The sequence below is a fragment of the Phyllobates terribilis genome, unplaced genomic scaffold, assembly GCF_046119375.1.
Source record: "Phyllobates terribilis strain yellow unplaced genomic scaffold, ASM4611937v1 Scaffold_8__6_contigs__length_399053987, whole genome shotgun sequence".
NCBI lineage: Eukaryota > Metazoa > Chordata > Amphibia > Anura > Dendrobatidae > Phyllobates > Phyllobates terribilis.
Window position 1 is genome coordinate 367,458,443 of NW_027362768.1, and position 15,116 is coordinate 367,473,558.

General features: G+C 45.7%; 1 protein-coding gene across 1 annotated transcript in view; it reads left to right on the forward strand.

The window, feature by feature from the left end:
* Positions 1–3,713, forward strand: part of QARS1 (glutaminyl-tRNA synthetase 1) — a 61,446-nt gene extending 57,733 nt beyond the window's left edge. Inside the window, exons 23-24 of the mRNA XM_073644873.1 lie at positions 2,831–2,956; positions 3,519–3,713. Of these exons, the coding sequence (XP_073500974.1) occupies positions 2,831–2,956; positions 3,519–3,569 (177 nt within the window). The 3' untranslated portion in view covers positions 3,570–3,713. The remainder of the gene's footprint in view (positions 1–2,830; positions 2,957–3,518) is intronic.
* Positions 3,714–15,116: the final 11,403 nt, after the last annotated feature.

The window sequence follows — 15,116 nt, forward strand, 5'->3', positions numbered from 1 at the left end:
GCGCCGCGGGATTTCAGAAAAAGATGGTGGCCGTTAGCGGCTCATCTGCGGGACGGAGCTCAGCGGCGTTGCAGCCGGGAGATGAGCGCCGTGAGGCGCTCATCTCCCGGCCGGTACCAGCAGAAGGACCCCGACCGCCGGACCCATCTGCGGGACGGAGATGCGAGGCGCTCATGTCCCGGCCGGTAGCAGCGGAAGGACCGCCGGCGTCGCTGACATCCATGCGGAAGGGAGGACCGGGGAGCGGCGCTGCGGGTCGGGATACTTCTGCTGCGAGCGCCCGCTCATGTCCCGGGTTCTCGCAGCGGAAGTAGCCGCACAGGCAGCGGCGCTCCCCGGTCCTCAGTAATACGATTCCGCTCCCCACTCCTCACCAATACGATTCGCTGATTGGTCGCGCTCTCCGCACGCGACCAATCAGTGATCTTGGCGCTCCCCGCTCCCCGGTCCTCACCAAGACGATTCGATGATTGGTCGCGGTCTTCGGACCCGACCAATCACTGATCTTAGCGCAAAAGTTAAATACCGCTGTGGTGATTGGTCGCGGACGCTGCCCGCGACCAATCACTGATTTGGGCGCCAAATTTAAATATCGTCCGCGACCAATCAGCACAGTAGTGGTTAACTTTAGCTGCAAGATCAGTGATTGGTCGCGGGCCAAGACCGCGACCAATCACCGATTTGTGCGGCACATTTAAATAGCGGCCGCGACCAATTGGATGTCAGCGCCGCTCCCTGGTCCTCCCTTCACACCCTAGCCGCTGATGTCCCCACAGTTTCCGCATGCTGTTACAAAGATCCGGACATTTGTGTTAAAAATCGCTGATTGGTCGCTGGCGGTGCCCGCGACCAATCACCGATTTGGGCGCCAAATTTAAATATCGGCCGCGACCAATCACCGATCTTGGCTCCACATTTAAACACCGCTGTACTGATTGGTCGCGGACGCTATTTAAATGTGGCGCCAAAATCGGTGATTGGTCGCGCCCAGCATCGGCGACCAATCAGCACAGCGGTGTTTAAATGTGGAGCCAAGATCGGTGATTGGTCGCGGCCGATATTTAAATTTGGCGCCCAAATCGGTGATTGGTCGCGGGCAGCACCAGCGACCAATCAGCAATTTTTAACACAAATGTCCGGATCTTTGTAACAGCATGCGGATACTGTGGGGAGATAAGCGGCTAGGGTGTGAAGGGAGGACCGGGGAGCGGCGCTGCTGGTCGGGATACTTCTGCTGCGAGCAGTCGCTCATGTCCCGGGTTCTCGCAGCGGAAGTACCCGCACAGGCAGCGGCGCTCCCCGGTCCTCACTAATACGATTCCGCTCCCCGCTCCTCACCAATACGATTTGCTGATTGGTCGCGCTCTCCGCACGCGACCAATCAGTGATCTTGGCGCTAAACTTAAACACCGCTCTGCTGATTGGTCGCGGACGCTGCCTGCGACCAATCACCGATTTGGGCGCCACATTTAAATAGCGGCCGCGACCAATCACAGATCTTGCCGCCACATTTAAACACTGCTGTGCTAATTGGTCGCGGACGCCAGCCGCGACCAATCAGCGAGATTGGCGCCAAATTTAAACCCCGCTCTGCTGATTGGTCGCGGCCAATCAGCAGTATTGTCGCCAAATTTAAACAACGCTCTGCTGATTGGTCGAGGCCGGCGACCGCGACCAATCAGCAGAGCGATGCAGAGCGGGGTTTAAATTTGGCCCCAAAGTCGCTGATTAGTCGCGTCTGATGGCCGCGACCAATCAGCAGAGCGTTGTTTAAATTTTGCGCCAAAATCGCTGATTGGTCGCGGCTGGCGACCAATCAGCGATTTTGGTGCCAAATTTAAACCCCGCTCTGTATCGCTCTGCTGATTGGTCGCGGTCGGCGGCCGCGACCAATCAGCAGTATTGGCGCCAAATCTAAACACCGCTCTGCTGATTGGTCGCGACTAATCAGCGATTTTGGTGCCAAATTTAAACACGCTCTCCAGTCCTAACTAACACGGGTCGCGGCCGTCGCCCGCGACCAATCACCGATATTGCAGCCAAATTTAAACACCGCTTTGCTGATTGGTCGCGGTTGCCTAACGCGACCAATCAGCGATTTGGGCGCCAAATTTAAACGCCGCTTTGCTAATTGCGTCCCGTCGGCCGCATACCTATTCTAGAATACCCGATGCGTTCGAATCGGGCCACCATCTACTATAAAACAATACCGTCGAGGTGCAGGAATGTGAACCAGGTATAACAATTCAGCTGCTCTATAGGACGAGCCGTGGATACCAGTCACCTGTAGATTTGGAGAGAAGACTAAGATAGTGGTTATGGGGGAAAGGGGCAAGGAGTTGTCTGGGCTTCATGTTGTTCATCTTATACTGCAGTTAACGCCCCCATACACATTAGATATGACGAAGACATACGGCTCGTACCCTGGGGCCAATGCTCAGTAATATGATGACACCAGTAACGATGTCTTGCAGCTGGAAGTTACATGTAGGGGGCATAAGAGGCACTGGTTGAGAGTGATGGGGTCATACGTGGGGGTAGTAGAATAACTGATATCGTGGCCAGCAACATTCAGCTTTAGACCTGGCTGCAATCTTGATTAATTCAGCAAGTCCCTCTAAGGATGAATCCAAACATTGTGTGGATTCTGCAGCAACTTACCATAGTGGAAAAATTCTGCCACGTGTGCACTGGCCTAATGTTTCCATACATTATATGCGAGCTCTGGCCAAAGGCAGGACCTCCACATATGCACTCCTCTGTACCCCATCGTGGTCCTCTTACTAGTAGAGTTTTGCAATGATGTGACCGTGTCGCCGTCCTATCACAGGACTCCTTGACGGTGATCCCAGATGCCCTCGTGGACCAGTCTGTAAAGAACTGCAAGTCTCTGGACAAGTTCCAGTTTGAAAGATTGGGCTATTTCTCTGTGGATCCAGACACCACTGAAGACAAGGTCAGTCTACACATTGTAAAGTTCACATTGCCTCCATGCATCACTACAACCCCCCTGTATAGTATTGGTACATGCCGGGACAAGATGTGATGCTAGACTATAGACCAGTGAGAACTCCAAAGTGGGGGATACGGTGTTTCCTCACTATTTCACCTCTCGCACAGAAGAATAAATCAGCCCGAGGCTGCACTACTGATAGACATGTCCAGTGTTGTCATAAATAGCTTTTGTAGCTGCAGATTGCCACGTATCACCGTGCCCACATATAGGCAGGCTGCCACTATTCAAGTCAGATGGGAAGTGGATATTAGTGCTGTCACAAGTGTTTCAGTAGTGCAGCCTCAGGCTTTGGGCCTATCATTTAAGTGATCATTTATCAGCATCGAGCCAAGATAGTTAAAACTATTTTTTTTTTTTTTTAAATCATGAGGCCCAATTAATGAGACCTCATTTAAGTGGTTTCAAAATACATCATTGCATCTAGTGATAACTGGACGAAGAACATCAGGAAATGTATAAAATGTCTGGACTGGATCGAACAAACCTGTTCTTTCTCTTTCAGATTGTATTTAATAGGACAGTCACACTGAAGGAAGATCCTGGGAAGGTGTGAGGCATCTCTGTATGAAGCTGGATACTCAAGAAGGCGCTGCACAACAATCCAGAAGAACCGCTTGCCTTAACTGGGATGGGGGAGGCTTTATCCAAAGTCCAACTGGTTTTTATTACAGTTTGCAATTGGAAAAAAAAATAAACATGCACTTATGTAATTCAGTCTCCATCTAGCAGCGTCTGTGTTACTGTTCATTCGCCTGCCTGTAGGAGGAGCCCTACACCCAGGATAAGACCGAGAAGTCTTTGCCTCTATATATTGAATTTCGGTTTCACGTGATACAGATGCCAATTACTCGGCACTCTCCTTCCCCTAAATATTTTGCTCGTCTCCATTCCTTCCTTACTTATGCAGAAGTTAAGGGCACATTTCAGGTGTTAGCCCACCAAAGAGTAGCATGACCCTGATTTCAGTGACGTATCACTTACTGGGCTGCTTGCTGCACTTTCGATTAAAATCACTTTTCTCTGCTGCGGATCCAGCAGTTTTCTCAATGCTGAGCTCTGTATAACCCCACCCACCCACCACTGATTGGCAGCTTCCTGTGTACACTGTGCATAGGCAGAAAGCTGCCAATCATTGGTGGTGGCAGGGTTATATAGAGCTCATGAATATGGAGGGCTACATGGCAGCAGGTTTACTAGTTCTACAGTGAAAATCTCTTGCTAATAAAACTACCACAAGTAGCCCAGTGACGCACCGCTGGAATCAGGATATCTGTTTCTGCATTATGCTGCTCTCAGATTAGGTGGCAAAAAAAAGGATTTTGGGTATTCAACGTAAAATCCCTTTCTCGGATTCTTCTTTGGGGGACACAGAGGACCAGTGAAGATACAGTGAAGGCGCGGTCAGAGAGGTATGAGGAGAACAAGGAGAGAATGATGTCCTCTAGGCCGACAGTGGAGCACAGTGAGGAGGAGCTGGTGATCCAGTGTGGAATGCGGCAGAGAGATCCAGGAGAATCAGCAGGGAGTAGTGACCATTGGATTTTGTTGTTAATAGGTCATTAGAGACTTTAGTGAGAGCAGTTTCAGTAGAGTTTAAAAAACGGAAACCAGATTGTAAAGGGTTAAAAAGAGAGTAATCTGAGGAATAGCGGATGATGAGACAAGCGTTCCAGGAGTTTAGAGATAACTGCAGAGCTGTCTTTAATCTCCCCTTTATCAGCTCCGTTCTGGATGTTTTTAAGTAAAGGGGTTATGACACCATGTTTGAATGAAGGAGAGATACCGGAAGAAAGAGGGGTTAAATATTTGTTAGGTAGTGACAGCTGTGGAGAGGGATTGGAGGAGATGTGAGGTAATAGGGTCACTGGTGCAGGTTGTAGAGCGAGAAGAAGCAATGAGCCTGGTCACTTCTTCCATGACAGGATCGAAGATGGAAAAAGTGAACTCTAGGTGCGGGAGGGAAGGGGATCCAGGCTCTGAGGGGATTGTACAAGAATGTCCTGGCGGATGTGGTCGATTTTTTTTTTTTTTTTTGTAGGAAATAAGTGGCCAGATCGTCGGCGCTGAGGTTGGTGACCGGGGCCTGTTCTTTAGCGCTCAGGACGGAGTGGAAGGTTTTGAAGAGTTGTTTTGGATTGTTGGCTAGTGATGATGTGATGAGGGTGGTAAAGTAGACCTATTTGGCCAGAAGAAGAGCAGAGTTATAGGTTTTGAGCATGAACTTTATAGTGGATGAAGTCTTCTGAAAGTGATTTTCTCCACAGACTCTCATCAGACCTTGAGCAGCGCTGTAGAAGACGTGTTTGCAGCGTGTGCCAGGGTTGCGACTGTTTGTGTCAAATCTTTCTGCGTGTAGCTGGTGCTGCTTCATCCAGGGCGCACTGCAGTGTATTATTATGTGATGACAATGTGGAGTCTGGACAGGAGAGGGAGGAGATGGGAGCTATTTCTGCATGTAGCTGGTGCTGCTTCATCCAGGGCGCACTGCAATGTATTATTATGTGATGACAATGTGGAGTCTGGACAGGAGAGGGAGGAGATGGGAGCTATTTCTGCATGTAGCTGGTGCTGCTTCATCCAGGGCGCACTGCAGTGTATTATTATGTGACAATGTGGAGTCTGGACAGGAGAGGGAGGAGATGGGAGCTAAAGATGACTGTATATTGTTTAGAAGCTCCTGGGTATTGATGACACGTAGATTTCTGTATCTGATAAGTGGGGTTATCCTGGGTGAGGAGACAGATACAGAAGGGTGAACTGGGCCCAGGAGATCTCCAGTGTATCAGAACCAATCGTCAGCGGGTCGCGGGACCTGGAGACAAACAGAGGGACTTTGTTGTTCAATCTGGATGCCATCAGAGCGACGTCCAGGGAACCCCACCGAAGTCATATCTGGTCGAATACAGACTGGTGAAGAGACAATTCTGCGACCAGACCCTCGTGACTTAAGAAGCCGGCGGCCCAGTTGTCCACCCCAGGTATGTGTACTGCAGATATTGCCGGGACTCTGTGCTATGCCAGCCAAAGATTTGAGAAACTGCGGCTGAGATTGGAAAATTTCGGGTTCCTCCTTGGTGGTTGACGTACGCAACTACTGTGGCGTTGGATGCACACTGGAAGGCCCAACAGGTGATGCTGACAGTGACTAACAGACAGGTAGATATCTCTGATCTCGAGTGTATTGATTGGTAGGGTGGATTCCTGTGTGGTCCATTGACCTTGACCTGTAAGGTTCCTAAACACCGCTCACCAGCTGAGGAGACTGGCATCTGTCGTGACAACCTGCTGATGGATTGGTAGACAAGACCGGCTGCTGTGAACAAGAGGAGATGACAGCCACCAGGTCGAGGATTGCTTGACCCAAAGAGGAAGAGAGACTGGCCGATCCAGAGAAAGAGCCATCTGTAATGGTCTGGTGGTATGGAACTGGGAGAAAGGAATCTCCTCTGCGGCCGTCACCATTCTGCCCAGGACAGTGATGCCGAAGCGCAGAAGGCAAGGATGCTGTAATGAGCAAATGCCGAGGTGGAGGGCAGACTTTGTCCTTTTGGAACAAATATTTTTGTTTACCTAGTATCGAAGAGAATTCCCAGGAAGACTAGGCACTGAAATAGGACTAGGGACGACTTTGGGAAGTTTGCAATCCATCCGAGGTGAGATAGTGTTGAGTGATCAGTAAGCTCTCCTGTGCCATAGAGAAGGACGGAGCTTTGATGAGGATATCGTCCAAGTAAGGGTTGACAAGGATCCCGCAGGATGGCCATCGCTGCTGCCCTTTGTGAAGATTCTGCGTGGCTAGAGCTACAAACTGGAAGTGTAACTGTTGAACCAAATCATAGGAACCTCTGATATCTTGGGAAATGGAGGTAGATGTCCTGAATGTAATAAATAGCAAGAGGGTAAAACATAACCTTTATTCAGTATTATTTTTAAAAAAAGGTTCAAAAAAAGGTGCAAAGTGCATGCATAAGTACAAGAAGTACCAAAGTACAAAAATATTAAGACATAAAAGGAAACTTATCCTTATCCTAATGGTATTCCTATATAAGAAATAGGTCACACAAGAACTTTGAGGAAATAGTATTCATCATTTACCTGAGAAATTAACAAAGATAATCTCACTGGTATAGTTTCACCAAACAACCGTGTCCTCTCTAGCTATTTCCCATCCATAATTCAGCCAAATAAGATAAGGTATTGATGTAAATACAATACACAGCGTATGGGAAAAGTATATGCTAGTAAGTATAGAAAGCAACTCAGCCAACCATATAGAACAGCAAGAATGTATTCATTATACAGTGCCTACAAGTAGTATTCAACCCCCTGCAGATTTAGCTGGTTTGATAAGATGCAAATAAGTTAGAGCCTTCAAACTGCAAACGAGAGTAGGTTTTATGAACAGAAGCATAAATCTTACAAACCAAAAAGTTATGTTGCTCAGTTGAATTTTATTAAATTTTAAACATAAAAGTGTGGGTCAATTATTATACAACCCCTATGTTTAATATTTTGTGGAATAACCCTTGTTTGCAATTATAGCTAATAATCGTCTTTTATAAGACCTCATCAGGCCGGCACAGGTCTGTGGAGTTATCTTGGCCCACTCCTCCATGCAGATCTTCTCCAAGTTATCTAGGTTCTTTGGGTGTCTCATGTGGACTTTATTCTTGAGCTCCTTCCACAAGTTTTCAATTGGGTTAAGGTCAGGAGACTGACTAGGCCACTCCAACACCTTGACTTTTTCCCTCTTGAACCAGGCCTTGGTTTTCTTGGCTGTGTGCTTTGGGTCGTTGTCTTGTTGGAAGATGAAATTACGACCCATCTTAAGATCCTTGATGGAGGAGCGGAGGTTCTTGGCCAAAATCTCCAGGTAGGCCGTGCTATCCATCTTCCCATGGATGCGGACCAGATAGCCAGGCCCATTGGCTGAGAAACAGCCCCACAGCATGATGCTGCCACCACCATGCTTGACTGTAGGGATGGTATTCTTGGGGTCGTATGCAGTGCCATCCAGTCTCCAAACGTCACGTGTGTGGTTGGCACCAAAGATCTCGATCTTGGTCTCATCAGACCATAGAACCTTGAACCAGTCTGTCTGAGTCCTCCAAGTGATCATGAGCAAACTGTAGACGAGCCTTGACATGACGCTTTGAAAGTAAAGGTACCTTATGGGCTCGTCTGGAACGGAGACCATTGCGGTGGAGTACGTTACTTATGGTATTGACTGAAACCAATGTCCCCACTGCCATGAGATCTTCCCGGAGCTCCTTCCTTGTTGTCCTTGGGTTAGCCTTGACTCTTCGGACAAGCCTGGCCTCGGCACGGGAGGACACTTTCAAAGGCTGTCCTGGCCGTGGAAGGCTAACAGTAGTTCCATAAGCCTTCCACTTACGGATGATGCTCCCAACAGTGGAGACAGGTAGGCCCAACTCCTTGGAAAGGGTTTTGTACCCCTTGCCAGCCTTGTGACCCTCCACGATCTTGTCTCTGATGGCCTTGGAATGCTCCTTTGTCTTTCCCATGTTGACCATGTCTGAGTGCTGTTCACAAGTTTGGGGAGGGTCTTAAATAGTCAGAAAAGGCTGGCAAAAGAGATCTTTAATCCACACATGTGAAGCTCCTTATTCTTGGTGCCTGAACTACTTCTTAATACTTTAGGGGGACCAAACAGAATTCTTGTGGTTTGAGGGGTTGAATAATAAATGACACTCTGAATTAACTTTTTACGTTTAAAAAAATAAATAAATAAATAAATAAAAATTTGCTGCAGTGCATTTCCCACTTCCAGGCTGATCTAGAGTACAAATGTCACAATGCCAAGTTAATTTCGCATGTGTCAACCAGCTAAATCTGCAGGGGGTTGAATACTACTTGTAGGCACTGTATCCACAACTGAATAAACTATTTTGTGGCATTAAACATTATTATATAATCATAGAGGAAATTTTTCAACTTATCTGATCCTCCATTAATGATGGGTATGCAGTCTCAACGCAGGCAGGCTCCTGACTCGTTTCCCTTTGATCATCAGGGGAGTAAAGTGCCTATAATCATGCCCCCATTCGTTGGATATGCTTTAGTGGCTGGTTAGTAGTACCCATTGCTGCAGTGCCTCTTATACATGTGCTGCATGCTGAAAACAGCGTTTACTTCCGGGTATGACGTCATATCCTGTGCGCAGACCATACAGGATGATAAAAAATGACAACTTCCGGTCTGTAGAACACATATGGAACGCACTAGAGTCGCGCATGCGCAGTAGCGATCTCAAAATGAATCGCAGTAGTGATCTCAAAATCGCTTCCTAGATACAATATGCTAATAGAAGGCGTGTATCTAACAAACATGCTCACAATGATCGTATTAAGCTAATACGAAAGCGTCAAAATGTGATCAAATAAGCCCAAATAAAGAATAAGAGCCACAACAGACCACATACCACAAAGTATGTACAGAACCTAGTCACAGATCTACATAAGCGTACACAAATTGCCAAAGCCAATAGCGATAAGGGAAAAATATGGTAGTATGGAGGTAAACAAAAATGGAAAAAATAGCCAGGGGTCACTGAGCTCACATACCGACACAAACGTGTATGGCAAGGGGGGAAAAAGGGGGAGAAAGGAGAGGATCTAGCATGTCCCTATGGTGGCTAGACTAAACTAGCCCTACCTACCGCGGAGGTGGGCACCCTAAGGGAAACGAGAATGGCGCCCCCACTCGTCGACGGCTGACCCTCTCTAGGATAACCCTGATTGGCCCTCTCACTATAAAAAAAAAAGTTGAATGATAGTTGTTCATTCAGACCTGAGGGTTGTGTTGTCCTGAGCCACAAAATACACTTGCGTTCTTTTTGTAGGATTTTCTGGTCCCAATTACCACCTCTGACTGAGGGTGCAATCCTGTCAATTCCCATAAACTGAATGAAGTTAACATCACCCCCATGATTAACATTAATGTGATTCGATATCGGGGTGTCACGTTTGTTTACAATATCACGGACATGTTCTCTTATCCTTCTTCTAAATTCCCGTCTAGTCTTGCCCACATATTCCATTCCACAACGGCATGTAGCTTTATAAATCACTCCTGTTGTGCGACAGTTGATAAAATGACGTATAACATACTTTCCCAGTCACATTCCCTACAAAGGATCTGCCCTTTATCACGGATTTACATGCGCAGCAATTGCCACTGTAGCAACCCTTAGTCTGGTTACCCAACCATGATGGATCTGATGTCTCTTTGAAAAAACTATGAACCAACCTATCCTTGAGCGATCTGCCTTTACGATAGGTAATCTGAGGAAAGGGACCTACCGCTTCTTTGATGTCTGCATCCATAAGTAAGATCGGCCAGTGGCGTTTCAAAATCTCTCTGACTCCCTTGGCCCCACTGGAGAAGGTAGTAATGAACCTTGAGATCCCCTCCTTTTCTTTCATAACCTTTGGGTTTCAACAAAGTCTTTCGATCTCTAGATAGTGAGTCATTATAGGCCTCAGCAAGTATGTATTCAGGATAGCCTCTCTCAACAAAACGTCCACGTAAGTCATGGGCCTGTTTCTTAAAAGTACCGAGATCAGAGCAATTCCTGCGTATCCTTAAATATCGTCCTTTCGGAATTCCTCTCTTAAGAGGGCCAGGATGACTTCTCTCCCATCTCAAGAGAGAGTTTGTAGCCGTTGGTTTCCTATAGTTACTAGTGCTCAATTCACCAGTGTTATTTCTCTGAACACAGACATCAAGAAACGGTAGTTTGTTATAATTACATTCATGTGTGAATCTTAGACCAATGTTGTTCACATTAAGTTGTGTAACGAAATCACCAAACGAAGATTCCGATCCCCTCCAGATAACAAAAAAGTCGTCAATGTAGCGTAGCCAAACAATGACGTTGTCACTCAGGGATGGCTGGTTCACAAAAGACCATAGTTTCCGCCCACCAGCCCAGGAAAAGGTTAGCATACGAGGGGGCACAGGGGCTCCCCATCGCGATACCCCTGAGCTGGTGGATGTACTTCCTGTCAAAAAGAAAAAAAAAATTTTTGAGACAAAATTCCAGAGCACGCAAGACAAAGGTATTGTGTCTATGAAACTGACGACCTCTAGTGCTTAAATAGTGGTCAACTGCTTGTAATCCCAATGCATGAGGAATAGAGGTATCAAGTGCTTCCACATCAATGCTGCACAACAACATATCAGGTTCCAAACAAATTCCATCTAATTTACTCAAAAGGTCTGATGTGTCGCGGACATACGAGCTCAGTGACCCCACAAATGGCTTAAGCATACAACCAAGGTAAACACCCAATTTTTGTATTACTGTCGGTCCCTGCCACTATAGGTCTACCCTTTAAGGGATTACACCCTTTATGAATTTTGGGTAAACAATAAAAAGTGGCCATGATCGAAAATTGTGGATAGAGAAATTCTCTTTCTTTACTATCCAGGACCCCAGCAGCAACCCCTTCATCAACAAGAAGCTTCAGCTCCCTTAAAAGACAGTTGGTGGGATTAGTGGTTACAACCTCGTAACTAGTGTGGTCATTCAATAATGTCAAACATAGGTGTCTGGTGATCCTGGATCCATTGAAGTTTTTCTTGATCTCGTTACTAAGGACATTATGGATTTACCTCGTAAAAAACCTTTTTGTAGAAACAATTTGACTAAGCTTGAAATGCAGAGTCTTTGCAATCTTGAGAGTGATACCAGTATAACCATCAAGCAGTCTGACAAAGGTGGGAATATAGTGGTAATGAATACTTGTGACTATAAGGACCTATGTTTGACATTATTGAATGACCACACTAGTTACGAGGTTGTAACCACTAATCCCACCAACTGTCTTTTAAGGGAGCTGAAGCTTCTTGTTGATGAAGGGGTTGCTGCTGGGGTCCTGGATAGTAAAGAGAGAATTTCTCTATCCACAATTTTCGATCATGGCCACTTTTTATTGTTTACCCAAAATTCATAAAGGGTGTAAACCCTTAAAGGGTAGACCTATAGTGGCAGGGACTGACAGTCTAACACAAAAATTGGGTGTTTACCTTGGTTGTATACTTAAGCCATTTGTGGGGTCACTGAGCTCGTATGTCCGCGACACAACAGACCTTTTGAGTAAATTAGATGGAATTTGTTTGGAACCTGATATGTTGTTGTGCAGCATTGATGTGGAAGCACTTAATACCTCTATTCCTCATGCATTGGGATTACAAGCAGTTGACCACTATTTAAGCACTAGAGGTCGTCCGTTTCATAGACACAATACCTTTGTCTTGCGTGCTCTGGAATTTTGTCTCAAAAACAATTTTTTTCTTTTTGACAGGAAGTACTTCCACCAGCTCAGGGGTACCGCGATGGGGAGCCCTTGTGCCCCCTCGTATGCTAACCTTTTCCTGGGCTGGTGGGCGGAAACTATGGTCTTTTGTGAACCAGCCATCCCTGAGTGACAACGTCATTGTTTGGCTACGCTACATTGACAATTTTTTTGTTATCTGGAGGGGATCGGAATCTTCGTTTGGTGATTTCGTTACACAACTTAATGTGAACAACATTGGTCTAAGATTCACACATGAATGTAATTATAACAAACTACCGTTTCTTGATGTCTGTGTTCAGAGAAATAACACTGGTGAATTGAGCACTAGTAACTATAGGAAACCAACGGCTACAAACTCTCTCTTGAGATGGGAGAGAAGTCATCCTGGCCCTCTTAAGAGAGGAATTCCGAAAGGACGATATTTAAGGATACGCAGGAATTGCTCTGATCTCGGTACTTTTAAGAAACAGGCCCATGACTTACGTGGACGTTTTGTTGAGAGAGGCTATCCTGAATACATACTTGCTGAGGCCTATAATGACTCACTATCTAGAGATCGAAAGACTTTGTTGACCCCAAAGGTTATGAAAGAAAAGGAGGGGATCTCAAGGTTCATTACTACCTTCTCCAGTGGGGCCAAGGGAGTCAGAGAGATTTTGAAACGCCACTGGCCGATCTTACTTATGGATGCAGACATCAAAGAAGCGGTAGGTCCCTTTCCTCAGATTACCTATCTTAAAGGCAGATCGCTCAAGGATAGGTTGGTTCATAGTTTTTTCAAAGAGACATCAGATCCATCATGGTTGGGTAACCAGACTAAGGGTTGCTACAGTTGTGGCAATTGCTGCGCATGTAAATCCGTGATAAAGGGCAGATCCTTTGTAGGGAATGTGACTGGGAAAGAGTATGTTATACGTCATTTTATCAACTGTCGCACAACAGGAGTGATTTATAAAGCTACATGCCGTTGTGGAATGGAATATGTGGGCAAGACTAGACGGGAATTTAGAAGAAGGATAAGAGAACATGTCCGTGATATTGTAAACAAACGTGACACCCCGATATCGAATCACATTAATGTTAATCATGGGGGTGATGTTAACTTCATTCAGTTTATGGGAATTGACAGGATTGCACCCTCAGTCAGAGGTGGTAATTGGGACCAGAAAATCCTACAAAAAGAATGCAAGTGTATTTTGTGGCTCAGGACAACACAACCCTCAGGTCTGAATGAACAACTATCCTTCAACTCTTTTTTTTATAGTGAGAGGGCCAATCAGGGTTATCCTAGAGAGGGTCAGCCGTCGACGAGTGGGGGCGCCATTCTCGTTTCCCTTAGGGTGCCCACCTCCGCGGTAGGTAGGGCTAGTTTAGTCTAGCTACCATAGGGACATGCTAGATCCTCTCCTTTCTCCCCCTTTTTCCCACCTTGCCATACACGTTTGTGTCGGTATGTGAGCTCAGTGACCCCTGGCTATTTTTTCCATTTTTGTTTACCTCCATACTACCATATTTTTCCCTTATCGCTATTGGCTTTGGCAATTTGTGTACGCTTATGTAGATCTGTGACTAGGTTCTGTACATACTTTGTGGTATGTGGTCTGTTGTGGCTCTTATTCTTTATTTGGGCTTATTTGATCACATTTTGACGCTTTCATATTAGCTTAATACTTAGCGTCTGGCACTAGATCATTGTGAGCATGTTTGTTAGATACACGCCTTCTATTAGCATATTGTATCTAGGAAGCGATTTTGAGATCGCTACTGCGCATGCGCGACTCTAGTGCGTTCCATATGTGTTCTACAGACCGGAAGTTGTCATTTTTTATCATCCTGTATGGTCTGCGCACAGGATATGACGTCATACCCGGAAGTAAACACTGTTTTCAGCATGCAGCACATGTATAAGAGGCACTGCAGCAATGGGTACTACTAACCAGCCACTAAAGCATATCCAACGAATGGGGGCATGATTATAGGCACTTTACTCCCCTGATGATCAAAGGGAAACGCGTCAGGAGCCGGCCTGCGTTGAGACTGCATACCCATCATTAATGGAGGATCAGATAAGTTGAAAAATTTCCTCTATGATTATATAATAATGTTTAATGCCACAAAATAGTTTATTCAGTTGTGGATATAATGAATACATTCTTGCTGTTGCTCTATACGGTTGGCTGAGTTGCTTTCTATACTTACTAGCATATACTTTTCCCATACGCTGTGTATTGTATTTACATCAATACCTTATCTTATTTGGCTGAATTATGGATGGGAAATAGCTAGAGAGGACACGGTTGTTTGGTGAAACTATACCAGTGAGATTATCTTTGTTAATTTCTCAGGTAAATGATGAATACTATTTCCTCAAAGTTCTTGTGTGACCTATTTCTTATCCTTATCCTAATGGTATTCCTATATAAGTTTCCTATTGTGTCTTAATATTTTTGTACTTTGGTACTTCTTGTACTTATGCATGCACTTTGCACCTTATTTTGAACCTTTTTTTTTAAATAATACTGAATAAAGGTTATGTTTTACCCTCTTGCTATTTATTATTGTAACTAACTGGGTACCACTTATTGCTATTTTTAGATGTCCTGAATGTCCATCAAGCAAAGGAACTCTTGGGGTTCCATGGAAGAAATGACCCGATGGACTACATTTGTAAGTGACGAAACCGGACCCACTTGTTTAGTAGCTTTAGATCCAGTGTGGGTCGAACAAAGCCATACTTCTTGGGAACCACAAAAAGATTGGAATAGAGACTCGTGAAG